The following is a 27,446-nucleotide window of genomic DNA, read 5'->3' on the forward strand; positions in this document are numbered from 1 at the left end:
TTGTTTCTCTTCATTTACTATGGGCCCCAAGATCTAGGTTAGCAATGGCTGACTATATCCTATATTTGTGTCTTCCTATAGTGCGTCCCTTCAAGTGATAGTTGCATTGCAGACTTGAGATCTCAAAGATCTAAGAGGCATGTAATATTTCAACATTTATTTATTTAAAAGACTTCTTAACTGCCTATAACTAGCTGGTGTTACAAAAGACAATCCTATAAAATAAGAAACATACAGCACATATTATACAAATACAGTGGTACCTTGGATTACGAGCATAATCCGTTCCAGGAGCATGCTCTTAATCCAAAATGCTCATTTATCAAAACAAAGTTTTCCATTGGAGATAATGGAAACTCAGATGATTCGTTCTAGAACCCGGGGTCTATACCTGTCGGGGCCGGGTGCTGCAGCGCCATCTCCTCCGTCTGCCTCGTCATCGGAAGAAGAACCCGACAGTGCCACTTCGGGAGGGATGCCAGCCGCCAGAGAACCCCACAGAGTCATTTCGGGGGGGGGGGGGGTATTTCAGCCACCGGAGAACCTCGCAGTGCCTTCAGAGGGATGCCTCCTCCATCCGCCGGCCAGCCCTCCACGTCGGATGCCCCTCGCATGTTGGAGAGCCCCCACCCGAGCCCACGCAGCCGAGTGCCGCCCCACCCGCACGCTGCGCACGACATGCACAACGCCGATGATTGACGCTGTGCACGTCACATGCAATGCACAGGAGGGATAGCACCCGGCCGCGCAGGCCCAGACAGAGGTCCTCCAACCTGCGGAAGGCACCCGATGTAGAAGGCTGGCCGGAAGACGGAAGAGGAATCCCCTGTAAGTGCTTGTTGATCGGGGCAGTGCTCGGTTTGTGAGTCAAAAGTTTGCCGAGTGTTTTGCTCGTCTTGCAAAACACTCGCAAACCGGGTTACTCGCAAACTGAGGTACCACTGTAACAACAGGTCCTTCATAGCAGCCATATTGTACAGCACTCAACAGCGTATCAATACAGAAACATGCCAGGGAGCTACCCCGTAGATCTCCTGGTGCACAGTCATCAAGACCTTATACTCAATCCTCATTGCAATTGGCAACCAATGAAATTGTTTCAATACTGGGCTGATGTGCTACTGATCCAGGGCAAGCAGTGGCTTCCCCCATGTCTTCCTCAATAACAGACTATGGATTTCCTCCAGGAAACTGTCCAAACCCTTCTTAAAACCAGCTAGGCTATCTGCTCTTTTCAACTTCTTGAAGCCAAATACCTGCAAACAAATTTCAACTGTGCCTCTGAAATCTGATTAGTAGACATTTTGAAATGGCCTAATAGCCAAACCAGAGTGTTTAGTAATTATAGTCAAGGCTTGAAGGAAGAGTTGATTTTCGGCTGTTCCTTGACTACAGCTACTAAGCACTTTCCTTGGCTGAAGTATTATCTGTTTGGCTATCTTTCCATTGTTCTTTGTATGAATTACATTAAATGACCCCTGATGCAAGCCTTTGGGCTGAAACACGTACGTGTCGGGTTGCCCAGAAACAATAAATTTTTTCAAGCACCATTGGTCATTTTTGCTTACCTTGTTTAAATGCAGACTGAAAACCCACCTTTTTGATATAGCCTTCAATCCATAACTCTACTCCCCATTGCCCTCCAACCCAGCCAGCAGATTAACCATTCCCCTTAACTGTATCTATGACATCCTGTTTGTCTGTCTTGTCTGTTTAGATTGTAAGCTCTTTCGAGCAGGGACTGTCTTCTTTGTGACTCTGTATAGAAATAATTCATAGTAGTAGTAGTAGTAGTAGTGTGAAGAGTTTCAGTCTTTGGGAAGCAGAGCTGAGATTGTGATGTCATAATGCCTCTCCATCAATAGGAGCCAACCTCATCGGTGATGTCACAATGGCTTGATTGTTGTGTACTTCCCTCTGCCCTCCAACCCAGCCAGTAGATTAACCATTCCCTTTAACTGTATCCATGACATCTGTTTGTCTGTCTTGGCTGTTTAGATAGTCTTTGCTCAAAAGAGCTTACAATCTTCTTTGTGACCCTCTACAGCGCTAAGTATGTCTGGTAGAAATAATTAATAGTAGTAGTAATTTATTTCAAAAAAGTGAGCTCTGCATTTGACTAGTAATTCAAACTTCGAGGCAGTCCCTTTTGGAGGATTAAATATCTAGGAAAGAGATATGGATGCAGTAAAGCAATTAACTAGCAATGACCCTTATTCTAGATCAGTGTATAGCAAGATTTCAGGTGTGCCGCGACACACTGTTGAGGAGAGAGTCATCCATAACGGCTGGCTGCCTACAGGACGCGCCTCTCGCGGCGAGAGGCACGTCCTGTAGGAAATCAGCCGGCGTGGATGACTCCCCTCCTGGCTCAGCGTCTCTCCTCCTCACCCCGCACCTGCTGGAAACCTCCACCCATGCAGGCCGCGGCCAGATGGGCCCCCGCGCATACGTGGATGTTGACGCGATGTGTGATGTCATCGTGTCAACGTCCGCGTACTTCCGGGTGCCTTCCGGCCGGGGCACTGGATTTAGTGTGCCGCCGGCCGGAAAGTTTGCGAGACACTGTTCTAGATAGTAGAAAGACACGGTTGCAGTAAAGCACGGACGCTGTTTAAGTCTAATAACTGCTTGCATTTTACAGGTGACTTATATGTTGGTGGTGTTTCCAAAGACATGTATAAATCGTTGCCAAAACTGGTCCACGCGAAAGAAGGATTTCAAGGATGCCTCGCCTCAGTTGATTTGAACGGCCGTCTCCCGGACCTGATCTCCGACGCTCTCTTGTGCAGCGGACAGATAGAAAGAGGATGCGAAGGTATTGCCTATTTTGACAGCGATGCCGCGTGCATCGTGAGCAGCTCCAGTCCTGACGTGAGACTTTATTTTCTAAGCGTGCCTCGTGGTGTTTTAGGTTTGCCGTTGATTTGCTTTTTTTTTTCCTTTCTATTACGTTTAAAGCTTGCTATTTATTTATTTTATCTCATCTGGTAATTATCAGCCAAAACTTTCAGTTCTTGGATCTTCCGCTGCAAAAACTTAAAAAAGTCGGAAGGGCAATGATCTGTAAAAGCAATTAACACATGCTTTAATTAAAGTGTTCAAATCTATAAGAAAACAGTAGTCTGAATGGAGAAGGGCAGCAATGTCTAGTTCTAACATCCGGAACACCTGCATTGTAGTCTGACCAGCTGCATGCTTTCATTAGGTGATCTTTTTTTTTTTTCCTCAGAGAATGTATTTGTCTATCTTAGAAAGTCTGTGAAATAAAGCAATTTGACTGCTAGCCATGGCTATAAAACAGTGGTCTAGGACAGTGGTTCCCAACAGAGCTGGCCTTACCAATTGTGGAGCCCTGTGCGGACCAACTTGGAGGAGCTCCCCAATGATCCAATATATCCCTCTATTTCTGACCCCCCCCCAACCTTAAAATGTGCATTTCCCCATATAGGGCTCAAAGAAGCTCGCATATGCCGTAAATGTTAGTGTCTAGTTATATAATTGCCCCATATGCCATAAATTCTAGAAAGCTGTGCATCCAGATGTGTCTATATGTGTGTATAAGTTATAGAATAAGGTCAGTTGCTGGCATAATTTAATCATGAGCTGTTAACGAGCAACAGTAGGCTATAATTGGCCTTAGCTGGCGTTAATTTGCAACAATTAGCGTTTACATGAATGACTGCCCTCGGTCGCCACTCTATAAATTGCACACTCAGATTTAAGAGCAGGGTTGGGGACTGAGGGCCGCAATCCAGTTGGGTTTTTGGGATTTCTCCAGTGAATGTGCATGAGATCTGTTTGCATCCACTGCTCCCATTGGATGCAAATAGATCTCTTGCATGTTCATCGGGGGAATCCCGAAAACTGGATTGCGGCCCTCGTTCCCCACCCCTGTTTTAGGGCATGCAATGTCAAGGGGCATGGAGCTGGCAGGGGTGCGGGCAGGTCGTGGATGTGCCAGGCAGTTGTGCGCGTGGGTTTTAGAACACTAAAGTTGGGTGTGTAAATACAGACGTACGCTAGTATTCTATAATGCCGGTTGCGTGCGTAACTGCCATTATAGAATTTGCAATTACCCCCCAAATTCTGTATATGGCACTTAAAGTTGGGCACATACATCACTGCGTATCGTCGATGTGCACGTACAACTTAATTGATTAATCGGCCTGGCCAGCACCAATAATTGGCAATTGACATCTCGTAATTTGACACTAATTGGGACTAATTAAAAGTTACATGCGCAACTCGGAAAGGGTGATACTGTAAAAAAAAAGTATCTACCAGTTGCAATGGGCTAATCCGAAAAGGGGATGTGGCCGGGGTGGCTCGGTTAGGTGCTTTGATATAGAATACACCCATCACACATAACAGGCATTTAGGCCTGGTTTTAGCTAACCTAAATGTCTGTGCCTAAGTTATGTGCCTCACACACCGGCACTAAGCACAATTTTATAAAAGGCATGTGCACATTGAAGAATCACGCTAAGCGCCATTCTAGTCGGTGCCTATTTTTAAGGCGTCAGATATAGTATATGGCCCTTAGTGCCCATCATCCTCACACCTCAATTTAGGCAACCTTTTGAGAATTTACCCTATAATGCCTACTTTTATGTAACATACAAGTACAGGTAAGTGTTCCCAAAAGAGAGGGATGGAGAACTGCATATCATGGGAGAGAACTGGCACTTATGTCTTTAGATATATGTGCCAGTGTTTCCTGATTCTTGAAAACGAGCCCCCCGATGGCAGGTGCAATAGGTGTCCTACCGCCTTCTGGCAGCCAATCAAAATGCATGTTAAAAAAAAAAGCTCAGAGGCAGGACACCCACATTGTAGGCCTCCGGAGTGCGTCTACAGAGACATGCACATGTGTCTAAGTAGAAGAGTGATGACTCTTAAGCACGCCCAAGACAGGCATGGGTGTGGCTTCGCCTGAAAGTGGCTTTGGTAGACACAAGACAGACGACTTAAATGGAGGCCTGCAAAATGCTGGCCTACATTTGGGCGTCTGATTGGAACTGTAGAGGCGATTCTCTTTTGGACGCCAGCGTTTGATTGACACATGATCGGCGGCCACTTCTTAGGTAGCCGCCCAGTGTTGACGTCCAAAAGGGAATTAGACCCAAAGTTACTCTTGCAATGTAGTAGATGTAACTTTGTACAGCAGCTTTCAAGGAGGCATTTTTTTTTTTTTTTACTAAAATATGACAATCGACACAACATGTGCGCCTATGTGCCTTTTCTGCTTAGTTGACAAGTCATAAAATTGCCCTCTTTGTTTTTTGCTTGTTACTTTCTAAATGTCTTGTTCACATTCATCTGTACATTTTATCATATGATATCATGTTTTCTCATGCTCCTTTGTGGGTTTGTTTGTTTTTTGTTTGGTTTTTTTTAAATGATTATCAAGTTGCTTATACAGTGGTGCCTCACACAACGAACTTAATTGGTTCCAGGAGCAAGTTTGTTATGTGAAACGTTCGTTATGTGAAACGCGTTTTCCCATAGGAATACATGTAAAAAAAAATAATTCGTTCTGCAGCATAAAATATGCTAAGATGACATAAAAAAGATAAATTTTTTTGTTATTATTTTTATTTAGATACATCTAAAAACATACATCTCCCTGTCCTTTTACTTCCACTATCTTCCTATCCCATCTCTATTCCCTTTTGTCCCTCTCCCCATGATCAATCATCTCACCACCTCTCTCTGCCCTCACCCTCAGGGTTCAAGATTGCTTCCACTCTTTTTCCTGTTGTTCTCTCTGCCTGTCACCCTATGATTTAGCATCCCTTCTGCCCTTGTCCAATATTTCCCCTTCTCTCCCTCCCTCTCATCCCCTGCTCCAACATGTGCTTTCAGCGGCCTTCTCCCCCCTTAAGCGTCTTTTCTTCTCCACTCCACCTTTCCTCCCTCCCTGCCTCCACCTTTGTGGCGCTTTTGCACCCGACCGACAACAGAACAGGCCCGGTCGGACAAATCTCCCTGTCCTGTAGCCGCGAATCTAAATTACCTTCTTACAGCAGCTGGATTATTGAAGCTGCTGTAAGAGGTAATTTAGATTCGCGGCTACAGGGCAGGGAGGTTTGTCGGCCGGGCCTGTTGTCGGTCGATCGGGGGACCTGACCAGCTGTGCACATTCTTCGGGGCGGACCGCCCCCTCCCCCCTCTTTCGTTCGCCATTGCCTTCTTCCTACCTGCCCTGCCGCAGCCGCACACAGCCGAACGGAAGTCTTCCTGATGTCAGCGCTGACGTCGGAGGAAGGGAGGGCTTTGCTTAAGCCCTCCCTCCGACGTCAGCGCTGACATCGGGAAGATTTCCGTTCGGCTGTGTGCTGCGACAGGGCAGGTAAGGAGAAGGAGACTACCCTCGCGGCTCGACCAACCCCGCTGCGATCCAACCCCGCAGGAACCCCGGACTTCGTTGTGTGAAACGAAGTCCGTTGTACGAATCAAGACATAAAGTTCGTTGTGCGCAGCGTTCGCTGTGCGAGGCGTTCGCTGTGCGAGGCACCACTGTATTTTATTTGTTCAGTATTATTAAGGAATAAGATAAATAAAATCCAAACCAATTTTCAGATTTGCATTTCTTTTTACTGTATTTCAGCGCTGATGAGTCCTTTTACTAAGCCGTGCAGCTGAATGCCGCACATCAAATGCTCCAATGCTCATTCAGTTCACGTGGGTTTTGGATCATTTACCGTGCCGGCCTGCGCTATTGGGCTTAGTAAAAGTGTTGGGGGGGAAGGATAAGTAAGTTATATCTTAATCGGTGCACACTGGAGTAGCATTCAAGAACTGAAGATAATTCTAAAGAAACAAGAGCATTCTGGAAAAATCTTGTCAATTTTGAATTTAGCATATTGGATTTATAGGGGTTTTTTTTATATAATGTATTCACACTTTTAGAATGCCATTATCTAAATCACAGTCTGCATTTTCCTTAATCTAATATCTATATCAAGAAGAAAGGCCTCTTTTACTAAAGTGCATTAAGCAGTTAATATGTGGGAATTAGCACACATTAATGGCCTGCAGCTGCATTAATGGCTAATGAGTTGGTTTTCTCTTAGCACATGCTAATTTCCACATTATAGGCCGGATTCTATAAATGGCACTCCAAATTAGGCACCAAAAATAAAAAAAAAATGGGGAAAGGGCTGTGGCTCACTGGTTCAGCTCCTGTTTCTGCACCCTGAGGTTGTGATATCAAATCCCAGGGCTGCTCCTTGTGACCCTGGACAAGCCACTTAATCCTCCAGTGGCCACCGCATTGAATGTCAGCTTTGAAATGCCAAAAGCAACAAAAAAAAGCAGTATACAAGTCCCTATTCCCTTTTACAAAATGTGTATGTTTTTAATACATTAGCGCTTACATCCAGATCTCATTATTAACTATGGATGCCAGATTTACACCTGCTAAAAACTGATGTAAAGCTGGTGCCCATGATATACTCAAAAATATCAGTAGGCTGGTATGATTAGCATGAAGGTCGATCCAATATCTATGTATATGTTGCTAATCAGTTTCAGTTCTTATCACAAATGTATATAGGCATGCAGACAGGCAGGGAAATGGCAGAGAAATTATTCTCCAAGCCTCTTCCTATTGTTCCTTTAGGAAATTAGTCAAGACCTATCTGTTTGATAAATTTACTACCTGATTTGATGGTTGATTTTGCTGTATTGATGTATATTATATAACTGTATCTCTTCACTGATTGTCCAGTCCTCTTCTGTGTTGGCTGGAATATAAGAATAAAGTTATTATTATTATTATAACATGCAGGCATAGGTTTGAAAATGGATCATCAGATAACTGTTAGAGTCAATTGTTCCATACAGCACAAAACCTCATTGATCCAAATTTTCTTATATTTTATTTAATTTTTCATATTTGTTTTTAATATCTGAGCATAAGAGTAACGAACATTGACACTGAGCAATGACACCTCGACCCTGAAGAAGAAATGCATGGCGGGAGGGTTGGTGAATTCGGCTCTCTTCTATGAACTCAGATAAGTTCCCTTGATTATATAAAAAGAATATGAAAAATGAAACAAAACACAAGAAAAAATTGGATCGATGAGGAATTGTGCTGTACAGCTGTTGACTCCGACAGTTATCTGATGGTGTCCACGATAGGCATACTGACCCATGGCCATTTCACTTTTCAAGATACACACTATGGAGCTGATTCTATAAAGCAGGGTTGTCAAACTCAATCACTTTAAGGGGCCGAAATCCAAAGCACAGGCTAAGTTGCAGGCCAGACCCTACCTAATCTCCGCCCCAGACCTGCCCCCTTATACAAATATGGGACATGCCCCTATGCAAATACGGGACCAAAAACTAAGCACTAATATATAAAAAAGAAACCCTAAGATTCAAGACTCTGCATTCAATACAACCCCCAGAGAAAAAGAAACAAATGTATTTCTTCCTGAGCAGTGCAAAAGATAGACAGCGGGTTAAAATTCTCAAAATTGACACAATTCAAACACTAAATTGAAAATAAATTCATTCACCCTCCCTTTGTTGTCTCCCTCCCTCCATGCTGTGCCTCCCTCTAGCGGGTGTCTTACTTTCTGGCCAGCTCCAACCTGTCCGTTTTATGCAGCCCATGATCCGATGCCCCCGGTGTTATCTTGTGGCAGCTCCCTCCTCACAGCCGCAGTGTGCATGAAGCTGCGTGCTGCGGCTCCTCATGCATCCTGCGCCTGAACCGGAAGCCTTCTCTCTGATGTCGCAACGTCAGAGGGCATGCTTCTGGATGAGGCGCGGGACACGGCTTCATGCACACTGCGGCTGTGAGGAGGAGGGAGCCGGCCACAAGATAACACTGGGAGCATCGGAATGCGGGCCGCATAAAACGACCAGACGGGCCGGATTTGCCCCACGGGCCTTGAGGTTGACACCTGTGCTATAAAGGGTGCCAAACTTAATAGGCAAAATACAGCCTCAATAATTGGTTAAAAACATTTTAATTGGGAGATAGGCACCTATCCAATTCTATTAAAGATAGTTGCCTATCACAATTCACTTAGTGACACCTAAGTGGGCTTTTCTATGGGCAGAGTGCAAGTTAGGCGCTGCTAAGCATGATTCTCCAAAAACTTAGGTGCCAGGAATGTAGGCCTTTAAAACCCTTGTCTACATTTCAGGCACCTACGTTTTTACATAGGTGCCACTATCTGTATTTTTTTTTCCAGGAAATTTTATTGAAAATGTTTTATCAAAATACAAAAGGAAAATCAAAGCAAATATCCAAACAATCCAAAATAGGGACACAAAAAAACTCAGTATCAATGTATACAAACAAATATGTGCGTAATAGTTTCTCTAGACCATATGATACAACCGTCATAGAACTATCAGGGGAAAACAGAGGCGGAGAGGGAAGGAGAAAAGAGAAGGGGAGGACTAATGGGGGGCAGGAGAGAGAGGGAAAACTAGGACGAAGGGGAAAAGAAGAAGTTCCCCCGAGGCCAAAGAAAAGAAAGCAGCATAAGAAAAAGTGTAATTGTACAGAATTACAAACATAACTAGAAGAAATTACATTTATGTTGTAGTAATACAAATTGCAACCAAAAATTCAAATTTATCGAATCAAAAGATTTCCAATTGGATAGAATGATTGGCATGCGGCTGGAGTCTTTTTTTTTTTTTTAAATGCTGGCTGATTTAGGTGCTGTTTATAGAATCAGCTCTGTCTTCCCCATGTGCTTTCAGCATCCTTCTCCTCACTCTGTTTTACCTATTTTCCTTCAGCGTCTTTTCCTCTACTCCCCACTTTTCTTTCCTTTCTCCCTCCCTGCCCCTTACCTTCATGGCGCTTTCACCCCCCACCCCCCCACTGCAGTGAGAATACCTCTTAACCGCTTCTGCCATGCCCTCGCGCACCTCCCCCCCCGCCCCCCCGGACAACAGGCCCAGTCCGACAAACCTCACTGCCCTTTACCTGTGGCCGGCAATGTCTAAACTGCCTTCTTACAGCAGCTGGAGCGTTAAAGTTGCATATGGCTGCCGGAAAGGTCGTCTCTAATGCAACTTCCGGTTGCGTCAGAGATGACTTTTACGGCAGCCACAAGCAGCTTCGACGCTCCAACTGCTGTAAGAAGGCAGTTTAGATATCGCGGCCACAAAGGTAAGGGGCAGGGAGGGAGTAGGTAGCGCTTTAAACTCAGCGGCAGCAGTAAGGAAGGAAGGAGCGCGATAGGTGACCGCGCGCGTTCCCTCCCTTAACTGCGGGGACAAGGCCATTCACCACTCCACGAGGCGGTGAATGGCCTTGTCCCCGTAGCCACGATGAACACAGGTTTTTCCTCCCCATTTTGGCGGGTTACCCACGGGTACCCACGGATAACAGCCACTGTGTCATTCTCTAGTCAGAAAGAAGCGGGGGGGGGAAGAGGGCGGGGGAGTGGTGCCACTTACTCTCGCTACACCACTGTCAGCATATCACCTGAACTAGTTGCATTTGTGTCATCCCAGAATCTGTCAAATCTGCATGTACTTGTTTTCAGCCTTCGGAGATTGGCAGTAGGGATCCTTGCACTAGTATTCTTGGGAGTTATTTGTCTGTCTTCCTAGCAGCGTGTTTTAATTCACAGTCTCAGCTAGTGCAAGTGTTTATTAGAGGCAATGACTCTTGCCACTTCTTTTCTTTGAAAGTAATGAAGTTTTCACCGAGCATGCCAGAGGAATCTTGAGATCTGATTTTGTGAATTTCTCATAAAGCTGGTCATCGTTTTCAATCAGGCCCCCGTTCTCGTCAAGGAAAACGTCCACTGAGGAATTCTGCTCACAGAACTATAAATGAGAAGGTCTATTTGCTTTCATTCTTTTATTTCGCTCTGAATGCCTATCAATCAGATGGCAAATAAGCAAGCTCTCAAGGGAGAGCATCTTAATCCGGAGCTAACCTGCTGCTAATTTATTATTTAAATTGTATTGTTTTGCAGCAGGTTTACAAGTGTGGATCACCCGGTGCATCTGCATTGGGATTTTAGAAAAGGTGTTATTCACAACCCCCCTAATTCTATCTATAGCCCTCAAAATTGCATGGTCAAATTTGGCCCAAATTATGTGTGGAATTTAATTGCTTGACTAGAAAATTAGCGCCGCTAATTGGGCACAAGTAATTATCACCGCTAATTGGCAACAATTAGAATTTCCACAATCGTCTTGCCAGGCGCTGTTCCATGAAGATGCACGTGTCAGTTCTTGCACGCAGATTGGAAAAGGGTCGTAACTATGGGAGGGATGTGGGTGGGTCATGAGCATTCCAAAAATTTGTGGGCCATGTTGCAGAATACGCCTGGTCTATGCCTAGTTTAGGCGCAACAATCTGCACCGGAGTTCAGTTGATGTAAATCCTTACGCTTAAAAGTTAGGCATGGATCCCGCTGCTAAGTGCTATTCTAGAAACAGCGCCCAACTAAAGAATAGCACTTTAGAGGAAAATTCTAGAAACAACACCCAAGTTAATAATAGTAATAATAACTTTATTTTTATATACCGCAATACCTCAAACAGTTGAGAGCGGTTTACAGAGGAAGAGACTGTATAAGGACAGCGATATTACAAAGGACTTTCAAAATTACATTGACACGGAAAGATTAATCAGTTTTTCCTGGAAGTCTTTTAGAAGTACATCAAGGCAGAAATAGAGTCAAGATAAATTTATCAAAGAGATAAGTTTTGATTGACTTCCTAAAAGTTTGGCAAAAAAGTGCATTTGAGATAAAGTTGGTTAAACATTTATTCCATTTGCCTGCTTGGAATGATAATGTTCTATCGAGGAATCTCTTTAAGATACAGCCCTCCAAGGATGGAAAAGCGAACAAGTAGGCACTACGTGTACAAGTTGTGCCCGGAAAGTCGAAATGTTGAGATAGATAGATTGGGGATGAACCTGTTATGGTTTTGAAGCAAATGTTGTTTAAAACGGCAAAAAAACCCGCGCCATTAAAGTGCCTACTGGCGCCTAAATAATGTGCGCCTAAAGCACGCCTACTTAAGCGCTTTAGGCTGCTGAATGCCACCATGGGCGTGGCTGACGTCTGAAGTGGCATTGAGCAGCCTAAATCACCTAGGTAGACGCGATTCACAACAAATGTAGGCCCAGAAAACCCTGGCCTACATTTCTGGCGCCCATCTTTCACGGATTTTCTATAGGGTGCTGTCACGTGATTGATTCGCGATCAGCAGCTGCTCTTTAGGCGGTTGTCGATATCGGCAGCCTAAAGAGAATCCAGGGTTTAGCACTCGTTTTTTAGGCACCTGAGGTAGAGTAGGGCATGGTGCTCCAGAGAGGGTTGCACAGACACACAGACCACACTTTCGAGTGTTCAGGAAAATAACTTTTTAATTAAACAGCAGTGCAGAGCCTGTTTCTTTATAGGCTCCTATATGGTTTGGTTCTTCAAAAAAAACAAAAAAAACCCAGCTAGGCTTTTCCTCAGTCTTTTCACTAAACACAGGCCACATTCTCAGCAGGGCTTTCCAAACCCCAAACACGGTCTTGGTCCTAGGCTCAGGAAACAGTTTTAAGCAGGTAAAACTAGAGAGCATAATTTGAGGTTACAGGGAGGAAGACTTAGGAGCGATGTTAGGAAATTCTTTTTTACAAAGAGGGCAGCAGATGTCCGGAATGCCGGGTTTTCTTTAGGTTTATTCTGAGTCTGAGAAGCAGTCTCAAGCAGGGGAAGCGGCAGGGTTTCTTACCCTCTGTCACGCACCATTTCTAGAATTTAAGTCCAATATGCCCAATAACCTAGTAATAAACTCAATCACATACCCCATTCAACCCACTTCCTGGGAATGACGATAGACAGATGCTGCCCCATGCGACCACAAATCAACAAAACAATACAGAAATCATTCGCAGTCATGAGAAACCTAAGGCAAGTTTGAAAATTCTTTGACAGAGAACAATTCCAGCTCGTGGTCCAGTCCCTAGTCCTAGATCTTCTTGACTACTTCAACATCCTATATCTCCCCAGCCCCGCAACAATGATGAAACAACTACAAACAGTACAAAATATAGCCCTGAGCCTAATCTATTCAGTAAGAAAACACGACCACATCACCGAGGCATACCTCGACTCACACTGGCCCCCAATTCAAGCAAGAATACTATTTAAATTCAACTGTCTATTATTTAAATCCATAAATGGTGACAGCCCAGGTTACTTGAACAACCGCCTAATCCAAACTACCACAACCAGACACAGGAGAACCCAGACACCATTCACATACCCTCCAATCAGAGATATCAAATGGAAAAAACTGTACGATGGCCTTCTAGCCACATAGGCAGCAAAACTAGACCACCAATTCTCCAATCTACTAATCGAGACCCCAGACTACAAAACTTTCAGAAAAGAAATAAAAACCCTGCTATTCAAGAAATCCATGAAGACTAACTAACACCGTATGAAACATTACAATCCTCTGAAGCAACCCGCTCTACACTGTAACACCTCTGGACATGTCCAGAAATCCTCTTCTGTAATCTGCCTTGAACCGCAAGGCAATGGTGGAATAAAAATCACTAATGTAATATAATGTAATGCCCACAACATGCATGGCTTAGATAGGTTTAAAATATATAATCTTATAAATGGAGTTAAAACTTGCTTCTGGAAATTTGAGCACCTGCCCAATTCCTGGTGCAATTTAATTGAACAAGCCAATTAACAGTGATAATTGGGTGTTAATTGACATTAATTAAAATGCAATGGAGTAGACACGCTGGATGGTGTGAATAACATGAAGAAAGACCTGGCGAAGCTTGAAGAATGGTCTGAAATTTGGCAGCTAAGATTTAATGCTAAGAAATGCAAGGTCATGCATTTGGGCTGCAAAAACCAGAGGGAACGGTACAGTTTAGGGAGTGAAGAACTTATGTGCACGACGGAAGAGCGGGACTTGGGTGTGATTGTATGTGATGATCTTAAGGTGGCCAAACAGGTTGAAAAACTGACCGTGAAAGCTAGAAGGTTGCTAGGGTGCATAGGGAGAGGTATGGTCAGTAGGACAAAGGAGGTATTGATGCCTCTGTATAAGACTCTAGTGAGACCTCATTTAGAATATTGTGTACTATTCTGGAGGCCACACCATTAAAAAGATATAAAAAGGATGGAGTCAGTCCTGAGGAAAGCTACTAAAATGGTGTGTGGTCTTCGTGATAAGGAGTATGGGGACAGACTTAAAGATCTCAATCTGTATACTTTGGAGGAAAGGCGGGAGAGGGGAGATGTGATGGAGACGTTTAAATAGCTACGTAATATAAATGTGCATGAGTCGAGTCTCATTTGAAAGGAAACTCTGCAATGAGAGGGCATAGGATGAAGTTAAGAGATGAGAGGTTCCAGAATAATCTGAGGAAATACTTTTTTACGGAAAGGGTGGTAGATGCGTGGAACAGTCTCCCGGAAGAGGTGGTGGAGACAGAGACTGTGTCTGAATTCAAGAGGGCCTGGGATAGGCACGTGGGATCTCTCAGAGAGAGAAAGAGATGATGGTTGCTGAGGACGGGCAGACTGGATGGGCCATTTGGCCTTTATCTGCCGTCATGTTTCTATAATTCATGTTTCTATGTATGTGCGCATATTGAGGCGATGGGATGCCGGTGCAAATTTTGTGCACAGTTCCAAAAAGGGGACGCAGCTGTGGGAGGGTCATGGGCTTGCCTGCAATTTATGTTTGCCATTATAGAATAAAGAGGATCTGTGCCTAATGTTGTTGTGAAGATTTATAGCAGGGTTTAGTTCATGTAAATCCTCGTATCTAAAGCACCATTCTATAAATGGCACCTAACGTTGAGTTCCATTTATAGAATGGTGCTTAGCGCATTTTTTTTTTGTTGCTGTTGTTGTTGGCATCATTTTTTCTGCATCATTTATAGAATTGAGTCGTATGTGTTTATTCCTATTTTGCAAAGGGTATACACATAAGCTTAAAAAAGGATAAAGAAAAACCTAGATGTTGCTGTTTACATAGGTTAGCTAAATATTTATAGGAACATCAAGTTTGGAAAAGTGATGAGGGAAGGACAATTGGGTTAACCTCTCTAGCATTAAAATCACCTTAAAATCTCCCCCACCCCCAAACTGAATTTGTGGCTTTGTCCTCTAATGGTCTGTTCTTGTGAGTGCGGTTCCTCACTTATCCCCTAGGATTCTGTATATGTCGCTCAAAATTGTGTGCACGCATTTGGGTCCGCACCCAATTTGCGCACAAATTAAATTGAATAATGAGCCAATTAGCGGTAATAGTTGGTAACAATTTGAATTTATGCATGCATCTTGCTAAGTGCTGTTCTATGATGATGCACGCGCAAATCGTTTAGCGTGCAACTGGAAAGGCAGCATGGCTATGGAAGGGGCATGTATAGGTCATGACATTCTCTAAATATGGGCTCAGTATTATAGAATTGGGGGGGGGGGAGAAGCAATGCTTAATTTGCAAAGGATGATTTACAAAAACCTTGTAATGATGATTTACAAGATTTGCAAATGATGATTTTCAAAAACCTTTTGTAAATCAGTCCTTTCTATGCACACATAAATGTATGCATAAAAAGTTCATGGTGTGGTTATCGCTGATACTGCTTTCAGCTGGCAGCTAATCAGGGAAGACTGCCAGAGGGGAGCAGGATAGAAGGAGGAGGGGGGTAGAGAGAGAAAGGGGGTGATGCTGCATGGGAAGATAAGAAAGAGTGATGCAGGATGGGAGAGGCGACAGAAAAAGAGAGAGAAGGTTTTGCTGGATGGAGGAGAAGAGAGACAGAGAGAGGGAGAGATGGGGTTATACTGGATTGGGAAGAAGGGACACAGAGGGAGAGAGGCAGGGTAATGCTGGTAGGGGAGGAAAGAAAAGAGCTTGGAGAGGATGAAGAGACAGCGCGTGCGAGAGAGAGATTAATGATGAATGGGAAAAAAGAGAGAGATGGGATAATAATGGAGCGGAAAAGAGACTGTGTGTGTGAGAGAGAGAAAGAGACATGGGATCATGCTAAATGGGGGAGAAGGGACACATAATGAGAAAGAGGGAGAGGGTGATGCTGAATAAGGAAAAGGGGACATGGAGAGAGAGACAGTTCTTTTGATATTATTATTATTTATTTTATTTTTGTATTCTCAGAGTCTGTTTACAGCAGAGCTCACTGAAGAAGGTTGGGAGCTTATTAAACATAAGAATTGCCGCTGCTGGGTCAGACCAGTGGTCCATCGTGCCCAGGTTGCTGCATCTTCCAGTGGTGGGTTAATGTAGGAACGGACATGGTAGCTGAGCTTACAAATAAGCTGTAACTGAAGCGCACTAAGCGGTGAACATTTGCATTAGCGCATGAAGTAGCTCATGGTAACCATTAGAGCATGGTTATAGTAGCCGTTATTATGCTGGCTTGACAGCATATGCCAACTACGTAGCCCATTAAGGGGAAGGAAGTAAAATGGGCTACTGCAATGGTCAAGTGGAGGTGGGGATTCAATAAATGATGCCCAAAGTTAGGTACCAGGATGATACATGCTAAGTTTGTATTCTGTAAAGAACACATACACTTGCCAAAAGCTGGTGTAAATGCTGCTGCCCAACTAATGGCCATTAGATGTGCAAATAAAGGTATTCTGCAACGTTGTGCCATATTCTGGGAACACCTCGACCGGCACATGTCCCTCCCATGGCCACACTGCCTTTGGAGTTGCATTCTATGACTTGTAGCCGCATGTTATAGAATAGGGCGTAAGGCATATCCATGCATAATCCTCATTACTGCCAATTAAGTCTTTGTTAACGCCCATAATTGTTAGAACCCAACTGACCAATCTGTTTGCACGTGGATCTGTGGTCCACGCCCTCCAACTTGCATGCCCACCTTTGGCCAACCTTTACTGAATTCCTCCCTTACTATGCACTGCCACTGTAGCATATAGGACTCGATTCAGTAAGTGGCACTCACATTTGGATGCTGAGTGTTGTTTCTATAGACAGCACTCTGAGTTGGGTGCCGTTTATAGAGTAGGGAATGCAGGCCCAACTTTGGGAGTGAGGGTTTACACCGACTTTACATAGGAAGTTTACCCTTCCGACACAGGAAGTTTACATCAGAAGGGGTGTATTAGCAAGTGGTGCACAAGGAAAATAGGTCCCCTATGTCTTCACATTGCCCTTATCACTGAGCTGGGAAGAGAGCAGCCTGGCTGCAGTGGTGGTGGGAGAGAGAGTTGGGATGGGGAGGCTAAGCCTTCCCAAGCCTCTTATATGAGGATGTCTGTGGTGTAATGGCTCTTTTATCTAAAGACATCCTGCCGAACAAAAAGTGCAGATAAAGAGTTCCCACTTATGGAGAGCAAGCCATCTGCGAAGACTGAAAAGCACTGCCAACTCTAAACAGCCATTGTTCTCTCTTACACTAGAATTGGCTTAAATATTTCAGTCAATATGTGAAATGTGTTATCTGAACTCATTAGAAAAGTTACTATTCATAGTAATTACAGGTTAGAATAGTTGTCATTGTCTGCGTGTCTATTATTTGATTAATTTGTTTAAAGTGTACCTCTTTGTTTTCATGTCCCCTTTTATTAAATAGATTTCTATTTTTTTTTTTTTTCTTTCATAACAGCCCTGGGCCCACATTTCTGTCTCTTCGTTTACATTCTTATTCTCCTTTTCAAACCAAAATGTACGGTTTAGGAGCCTTCAATGCTTTTCTTTTTTTGTTGTTGTTGTTATTAAAAGTGTTTCTGTAATTTACTGTATTCAACACAGTCCATTCAAGGCTGCTGCAGATGAAGCAACACTTAATATTTCACCCCTCAGTAATGTTGTCATTTTTTTAATGGGTTTAACAAATATTTCTTCATTTTACTTTTGAGTGTTTTTCTTATTGTTAATTATTAGTTGGCCATGGATCATTTATTTTATTTCCCTCAATTATGGTAGCATATTAAACTAATTTTTTTAAAAAGGGAGCACTTGCTCTGTTAAATGAAAGTCCTTTTCTCGTTGACATTTTTATGTATTTACGCTTTCTTTTATAAAGCTGCGGTAAAGGTTTCTACCATGGGCATCGTAGCATTTACCTCGCTGGCCCATGGTAGAAACCTCTACCGCAGCTTTGTAAAAGGATCCCTAAGGCTCCTTTTTACTAAACCGCGCTAGCATTTTTTTAGCGCCGGGAGCCCCATGCTGCTCCCGACGCTCATATGAACTCTATGAGCGTCGGGAGCAGTGCGCAGCATTCAGCGCAGCTCCTGGTGCTAAAAACCGCTAGCTTGATTTAGTAAAAGGGGCTGTTAGTTTTTTTAATTGGGATTAATTAACTTCCATTATGAAGGCGTTCCATTATGAAGGCAGTATATAGCAGGATCAACTTGTTAACAGCATAATAATAGTGAAATAATCAAACATAATCCCAAATACAATGAAGTGAACGTAGAGAATACCATGCTAAAGTGTTAGAAATATTAATTAAAGCCACCAGATATATGATAACATAGTAGATGACAGCAGATAAAGACCCGAATGGTCTATCCAGTCTGCCCAACCTGATTCAATCTAAAAATTTGTTGTTTTTGTTTTGTTTTGTTTTTTTCTTCTTAGCTATTTTTGGGCAAGAATCCAAAGCTCTGCCTGGTACTGTTCTTAGGTTCCAACTACTGAAGTCTCCTTCAAAGCTCACTCTAGTCCATCTACACCTTTCCAGCCATTGAAGCCCTCCCCAGCCCATCCTCTACCAATTGGCCATATAAACTAAACTAAACCTTAAGTTTATATACCGCATCCACTCTACAGAAGTGGAGCTCGGCACAGTTAACAAGAACTTAAAATATAAGAAGAGAAAGGAAAAGGTTTACATGAGCTTATATAGAGAATGGAAGAGTAAGGGGGAAAATAGAATTACATGTTAGAGAAAAGCCAAGTTTTCAGTTGCTTGCGGAATAGTTGGAAAGAGCCCAGGTTCCGCAACGGGATAGTAAGGTCGTTCCAGAGACCTGTGATTTTGAAGAGAAGAGATTTTCCCAGTTTACCTGCATAGAGAATACCGCGTAGAGAGGGGAAGGATAGTTTATATCTTTGGGCGGGTCTGGTGGAGTCAGGACTCGAGGAGTTAAAGGATAGTGGGATTAGGGGAGGAAGGATGCCGTGAATGATCTTAAAAGCCAGGCAGGAACATTTGAAATGGATTCTGGAAATCACTGGGAGCCAGTGAAGATTGGACAGGAGTGGGGAGAATGGTCAGATTTGCGTTTTGCAAAGATCAACTTGGCTAGACTTTTTTTTTGTTAGGCATAAGTAAATGGCATTGCAGTAGTCAAGTTTGGAGAGGATGATGGATTGGACGAGGATGGCAAAATGTTTTTGGCGAAAGTAGGATCTTACTTTCCTCAGCATGTGGAGGCTAAAAAAGCATGATTTTGCCAAGGAGTTGAGGTGGTCGTTGAAGGAGAGAGAAGAATCAATAGTGATGCCAAGGACCTTGCTTGAGAACTCAAGGTGCAGAGCACGCCTGTGGGTAGTGCGAAGATGGTGAGCAGGTGTTCTAACTTTGGGCTGAGCCAGAGTAATTTTGTTTTTGATTCATTTAGTTTCATCTGTACCGAGAGGGACCAGGAGTGGAGTCTCATTATGCAAGATGTAATGTTCTCGTGGAGGTTGGTGAGGTTCTGGTCTGTTTCAAGGAGGACAAGGATGTCATCAGCATATGTGTAGATTGTTTCAAGGGGTGAAAGTTGGAGGAGCTTCAGGAAGGACATGTAGATGTAGAGAATAGGGGATAGGGGTGATCCCTGAGGGACACCGCAAGATGGTGTCCAAGGTACAGACATGGTGCCATTTGTGTTGACAGTGTAGGAGCGAGAGTGAAGGAAGTTTGAGAACCACTTTAGGACGGTGGAGTCAATTCCTATCTCGGAAAGTTGATAAAGTAGTATGTCGTTGCACATTTATATTACGTAGGTTTTTAAACTTCTCTATCATATCTCCCCTCACCCACTTTTCCTCCAAAGTATACAGATTGAGATTTATGTCTGTCCCCATACGCCTTATCACAAAGACTACACACCATTTTAGAAGCTTTCCTCTGGACCGACTCCGTCCTTTTTATATCTTTTTGAAGGTATGCCCTCCAGAATTGTACACAATATTCTAAATGAGGTCTCACCAGAGTCTTATACAAAGGCATCAATATCTCCTTTTTCCTACTGGCCATACCTTTCCCTATGCAACCGAGCATCCTTCTAGCTTTCGCCATCGTCTTTTCAACCTGTTTGGCCACCTTAAGATCATCACATACAATCATACCCAAGTCCCACTCTTCCGTCGTGAACATAAGTTCTTCACCCTCTAAACTGTACCGTTCCCTCTGATTTTTGCAGCTCAAATGCATGACCTTACATTTTTTAGCATTAAATTTTAATTGCCAAATTTCAGACCATTCTTCAAGCTTCGCCAGACCTTTCTTCATGTTATTCAAACCATCTGATATGTCTACTCTATTGCAGATTTTGGTATCATCTGCAATGAGGCAAATCTTACCCGACAACCCTTGAGGCGCACCACTGGTAACATCCCTTCCACAGAGTGATCTCCATTGATTACTACTCTCTGTCGCTTTCCACTCAACCAGTTCCTGACCAAGCCCGTCACTTTGGGACCTATCCCAAGGGCACTCAGTTTATTTATTAGATGTCTGTGTGGAAAACTGTCAAAGGCTTTGCTAAAATCTAAATACACCACATCTAGTTCACTCCCTCTATCCAATTCTCTGGTTACCCAGTCAAAGAAATTGATCAGATTTATCTGATAAGGACCTACCTCTAGTGAATCTATGTTGCCTCCAGTCCTTTAATCCACAGGAATCCAGAAACTTTCCAAAGTTCTTTCAGTACCCTTGGATGTACACCATCCAGCCCCATCGCTTTGTCTACCTTTATTTTAGCTAGCTCCTCACAAACACAACTCTCTGAAAATCGATCAGGGTCTACCACTCTTCCATCCCTATTCATGTTTGTCCCGCTCCCGGTGCTTCAGCCGTGAACACAGAACAGAAATATTTGTTAAGCAATTCGGCCTTTTCTTTATCAGCTTGTACATATTCCTCCCCTTCACCTTTGAGTCTCACAATGCCACTTTTGCACTTCCTATCACTAATATCTTAAAAAGTCTTGTCTCCCTGTTTTACCGTGTCAGCTATTTTTTCTTCCATTTGCATCTTTGCTTTCTTGACTACATGACCAGTCTTTTTTAAATTTTCCAGATATTTTTGCCTGTCTTCTTCTTTCTGCGATCTTTTGTAGTTTATGAAAGCTAACCTCTTATTCCTTACCGTCTCAGCTACTACTTTTGAGAACGAAAGCGGCCTTCTTTTCCTCTTACTTTTACTTACTTGCCTCACAAAAAAGTTTGTCGCCCTTACAATCGCTCCTTTCATAAGAACATAAGAACATAAGCAATGCCTCTGTCAGACCTGAGGTCCATCATGCCCAGCAGTCCGCTCACGCGGCGGCCCAACAGGTCCAGGACCTGTGCAGTAATCCTCTATTTATACCCCTCTATCCCCTTTTCCAGCAGGAAATTGTCCAATCCTTTCTTAAACCCCTGTACTGTACTCTGCCCTATTACTCCCTCTGGAAGCGCATTCCAGGTGTCCACCACTTTCAGTTTTGCCTACCGCATTTCCACTCCTTCCAGAAGTTCCAACCCAGACAACAATTCCTTGATGTAAACCCTTATCCGAACAAAGTTAGGTTTTTTTTTACGTCTAGAACCTTTGTTTTTGAATGAGCCCTCTCTATACCCATCCTAATATTAAACCATACCATGCAGTGATCACTGGATTCCAGATGATCACCCACTGTAACATCAGAAACACTTTTCCCGTTTGTAAGCACTAAGTATGACCCCATCCCTCGTTGGTTCCATTACCAACTGCTGGGACAATTCTCCTTGTAGAGAATCCAGAATTATGAATCAACTTCCTATTTTTAGGAGATGATTCAGTACATAGTCTAGCTAAATGAATTGGTGGTAATGCTAATTTGTTTAAAGTTGATGAACGCAAAGTGCGAGTAGGTGTATATGGAACAAGCAATTTTGCAAGGTAATCAGGTTGCCTACTGTGTAATACTTTAAATGTCAAAGTTAATGCTTTGTGCATTAACCTATATTTAACAGGGAGCCAATGATATTCCATAAACAACGGAGTGGCATGGTCGTATCTCCGAGCATTTGTAATAACTCTGATAGCAGTGTTTTGAACTGTCTGCAATTTCCTAATTGAAACCTAAGGTAGTCCAGTGTATATGATGTTACAATTATCCAATTTTGAGGGGACTAGTGAATAAACAAGGGATTCACAGCAAGGAGTATCTATACAGTATATGAGCATATTGAATGGATCTTGCGTAAAGAGTAAAAACAAGATCTAACTACTGAAACCAATTGCAGGTGAAATGTCAATGCTGAATCTAGGTGAACTCCTAAGTACTTCATCAAATTTTGAAGTTGAATAGGTTGAGATTGCAAAATCGGAGATACTGTCGGAGATTTTAAAGAACCAGTAATCCATAACTCTATAGGAGCCTGTATAGATATGCGTGACGCACATATGGAAGATTAGATTAGATTAGATTTTGGTGGGCTCACACTTTCCACTACAAGTGTGCAAGTTAGGGTATCATATGGGCCTGGGTCCTCTTCTCTGCAGTCCACTGCACTGCCTATCAACCTACTCCAGAGACCTGCTTACAGCTCTACTAGGACTGACCATAGTATCTGCAGCTGTTATAGAGACAGATATGTACTGCTTTATTCAGATATTTAGGGGGTGGGAGGGTATATGGGAACCATATCCAGGTATCTCAACCCAACCCTTCCCCCTCCTCCTAGATAAATTCTCCCCAAAACTTCCACTTAAATAATCTCTTCCTCCCCAAAACACCAACCAAGTATTCAGATCCCTGAAATGTAACATAATCTTATTTGTACTCTAACTGTAATCTATTTGTTATATCACATAGTAACGTACAGTTAATTTAATATCCAATTTGCAAGTTCTTCCGGAATTAATCCAGCTACCTCTCCTCCCTTGTAACCAAAAAAAACAAAAAACAAAACCCAAAACTGTTGTAACTTCACTGGAAATGTCCAGTTAGCTCTTTTGTAATCCGCCTTGAACTGCAAGGTATAGGCGGAATAGAAGTCCCTAATGTAATGTAATATTTTCATTCTTCCAGTGGTCATCTTATCAGTTTGGGTAACTTTTTGGTCCCTATTTGTTATAAAACAGGTCTAACCCAAAACATGGATATTTTCTAAAATGTTTATCATTGTAAAACGTCAAATTGCTAAGCCCACCGTAATCCCACCCAAAACATGCCTCTAACACACCCTTGAGACAAACAACCAGAAAGACGTCTTAAAAACTCAGTTTGTGCCAGTTTATGCCATCTTTTGAACATCTATCTTTTTTGAAAATGAGCCCCTTAAGAGAAACATTAGAAAATACTTTTTTTTCCAGAAAAGAGAACTTTAAGGCTGGAATGCCCTCCTGGTAGAGATAGTGAGGACAAAGATAGTGACATCATTCAAGAATGAATGGATAAACTGCAAATCCCTATACCAAAAGAAGATGAACTCAAAACAAAATTTAAATGACATCATGGCAGTTGGTTTGTTTTGATAGGAAAGACTGGAGTGGTGCTTGGAGAGCAACTCCAGTAGTTGACAAGGAAAGCCAATGTTGGGCAGACTTCTTCGGTCTGCATCCCAAAATTGGGAGAGACAAATGGACTGAGGTAGACATTGATGGCAAGTACACAGACACCCTTCACTCACTCCCCCCCCCCCAATAAAAGGCACACAGCGAAACAAAATGCACGACAGGCTACTCGCCACGCAAACAGCAAAATCAGACAATCACCTCACCGATTTACTGACCTCAGCACCAAACTATAAAACCTTGAGAAGGGAAATCAAAACCATGTTATTTAGGAAATTTATCAAGACAAGCTCATGATATAACTGGTTACCTCAATCTATCTCCAGATCCTAAGTGTTCCCACCAAATAGCTATCTTGTAATCTTCTGGATATGACCAGAATCTCCTCTTATTATAATCCACCTAGAACTGCAAGGTATTGGAGGAATAGAAGACACCAATATAATGTAATGTATTGTACAGTAGTAAGGAAGTATAAGCAGAGCCAGGTAATCTTCTACAGGCTGTGTCCCCCCAAATGGCAAGGACAGATCAGTAACAAGTATGCATAGTTTATATCACATTTCTCGTATATTGTTTGCCATTAATTTGGGTACTGTGTTTCTCAACAGGGGAAGGGAAGACATCCTGAGGTTAAAATTAAAGTGTTAAATTACGTTAGCTGGAAATATTGTTGAATTGCTGGTGTAATCATGTGCTTTTATCGTATTTAACTGGCTATATGAGGTTGACATAGTGATGAATTCCTGATTGTCCTGTCAGTAATGTAGGTGTTCAATCATGAAAGAATGTAATCTGCCGAGAGCAGCAGGAGCAGCTCTGGACACCTTGTTAGGCAGATTGGATGGATCATACAGATTTTTATCTGTCATCATTTACTATGTTACTAAGTTAGATTTCAAATTTGCTGTAAGTGATAGAAGCAGGTATTAAAGGTTGTTTCAATTTGCTGGAACAAGAAATGAGTCTAGCGGTATCCTAAGATTCCTGGCCTTTGATATGAGGAGGGGGGAGGGGGTACATACTTCTTAAATAATATTTTCAAGTGAGGAACCCGTCTGCCATTTTACTTGGTTTCAGACGGAGTTGGTAATGTTTTGCCCATTTCTGGTTGCTGTTAGACTCTAAGCTGTGAGAAAATCATATTCAATAGGTTTGAGTAGCTGCGCATCATTGGGATAGATCTAGAATTTTCCAGTACAGTAGGAATGGTATGCTGAACCATAAGTTTGCATTCTGCAAAGATGACAATCCCAGATTTTCAGCTCCTCCTCCTCCTCTCTGGTCTATGCTACCCTCTTCAGTTCTACCTTCTGCAGGCGAGCATGAAGGTGTTGTTCTGATCTGTTCCCATTATTTCTTTATTTTTGCAGTCTTTCTCAGTTGTTCACAATTTTTGTGTGGCTCCAGGACCAGCTATGCCTGCTTGGAGAGGTGCAGACTGTCTGCAGCTGACAGGTGCATCCTTTAGGGACCTGTTAAGCCAGCCTGTTGAATATATCTGGAGCTCAGGGTTCAGGGCCTTCAACATTTGCTCGCTTGCTCAACTCGGTCAGGAGCTTGAGCGCAGGCTATTAGGCATCAAAAGCATCCTTTGGGGTGCTCATGATGCCAGCTGCAGTCTTGCCTCCTACTCTTTTTGGTGGTCACTACAGCCTGGGGGGGTCGAGGTTCAGTCCGACTGGCAGCTCAGAGATCTCCGCGTGAGGCATAAAATCCTTCCAGATCCAGCTACTCTCTCAAGGAGCTCAAGCAGGCTGCAACATAATTTCCCCTGCACATGGTCCATGAGTTCAGGCTATGACAGTCTATGTGGAAAATTGTGTGTGCTGACAATTGCACATAGGGCATTTGCGCACCGCAGGTACTACCACTTTAAACCAGTAACGTTACTGCTGTGAAGGGGGTATGGGGATAGCCCCCAGTCCATGTTGAAGTACTCGCGCTCCCATTGGAGGGTAGTTTGGAGGGGTGAACCCCCCCCAAGAACAGTTAAAAGTTCCGTTTTCCATTAAGTTTTCAGAGTTCGGGAGTTTTCAGTGTAGTGGGGGGGATTCCCCCACCCCACCCTCAACGGGAGCGTGAGGATTTGTACATGTAGTGGAGGGTTCCCCCACACACACACCCTCACAGCGCCCACGTAACAGGTTTAAAGTGGCGGGACTGGCGGCGTGCATACACCTGTGCATGATTGTCGGTGCGTCTTTGTCAGAGCACTTTTGTTCTGCGCTCAATTGATGGGTCACCGTTTTTACAGGTAGAGACTTGTTGTGTCCCCCCCCCCCCAACACACACACACTCACACTAAAATCAGGTAGATTACCTCAGCAGGGAGATATTGGATCTAGGAGAGTGGAAATTGTCTCTGCAAGCCTTCCAGGCCATTGTGAGTAGAAGGGGTTACCCAACATTTGACCTCATGGTACCTGCAAAAAACAAGAACGCAGATTGGTTCTTCAGTTGAAGATATGAGCCCAGAAGGGCAGGTCTAGACACCCTGGTTCAACCATGGCCAGAGACTGAGCTGCTGTATATGTTTCCCCATTGGCCCATGATAGGCTGGGTGATCCCCCACATAGCTCATCACACAAAATCAGTGATTCTCATAGCACCAGATTGGCCCAGGCACTCATGGTATGAGGATCTCATACGTTTACAAAAGGAGCAAAGTCTCAGACTCTGGCTACATACAGACTTCCTCTCACAGGGGCTGATTGCCCTAGAAGATCCAGGATGCTATGGTCTTATGGCATGGCTCTTGAGCGCACAACGCTAGCCCACAAAGAATGCTCAGAAATAATCATGCTACTCTGATTAAAGCCAAAAATCTGACCATGGTTTCAGCATATGCTAAGGCAAGGGAGACATTTCAGTGCTAGTGCAGCAAAGAGAAGTTAGAGCCAGGCAATGCCTCAATCTCATCTGTTCTGGCCTTACTTCAGGAAGGTCTTGACAAGGGAATGGTGGTGGCATTCTTTAAGTTTCAAGTAGCAGGACTCTCCTGCTTCCGGGGCTGAGAGAAGAGAGCTTCACTAGTGGCCCACCAAGACATAAGTTGATGAAGGGTTTATTGATAGTACAGCCTCCGAGTCAAGCACTGTTTCAATCCTCAGTAGAGCCCTGTATGAACCTTTACAGGAAGCTTCCTTCATGGATCTGACAGTTAAAGCAGTCTTCTTGGTGGCAATCACTTCTGCCAGGAGAGTCTCAGAATTGCAGGCCCATTCATGCAGAGAGACATTTATCTGAATCACAGATGCAGGCATGACTTCACACACAGTTCCCTCCTTTCTGCTGAAGATTGTTTCAGCATTTCATGTCAACTAAGTTAGATTGCCAGCATTTCATCCCATAGGGTCCAAAAAAAAAGACAATGCCTTGAAGGTTTTAGACACCAGAAGAGTGCTTTTGTGTTACCTGGAAGCAACCAATGAGTTTCATCTCTCAGACCAGCTTATCATGCTAACTAATCAGATGAGATGAGGCAGACCAGCATCCAAGGCAAGCATCTCTAGCTAAATTCATAGAGCTATATCCTTTGCATACATCGGTTAGGGCCAACAACCACCTATCTCCTTAAAGGTGAATTTGAGTGGCCTCCTCTAGGGTGGAATTTCAGGCATTTCCACTCATGGAGATTTGTAGATCAGTAACCTGGTCTTCCCTTCATACCTTCACCAAATTCTACAGGGTGGACATAGCAGTATGG

General features: G+C 43.4%; 1 protein-coding gene across 1 annotated transcript in view; it reads left to right on the forward strand.

Annotated features, from left to right (window-relative positions):
• Positions 1-27,446, forward strand: part of NRXN1 (neurexin 1) — a 1,819,236-nt gene that overhangs the window by 913,095 nt on the left and 878,695 nt on the right. The window contains 1 exon segment of the mRNA XM_033938516.1: positions 2,645-2,818. Within this exon segment, the coding sequence (XP_033794407.1) occupies positions 2,645-2,818 (174 nt within the window).

Source organism: Geotrypetes seraphini, chromosome 3 (assembly GCF_902459505.1).
Source record: "Geotrypetes seraphini chromosome 3, aGeoSer1.1, whole genome shotgun sequence".
Taxonomy (NCBI): domain Eukaryota; kingdom Metazoa; phylum Chordata; class Amphibia; order Gymnophiona; family Dermophiidae; genus Geotrypetes; species Geotrypetes seraphini.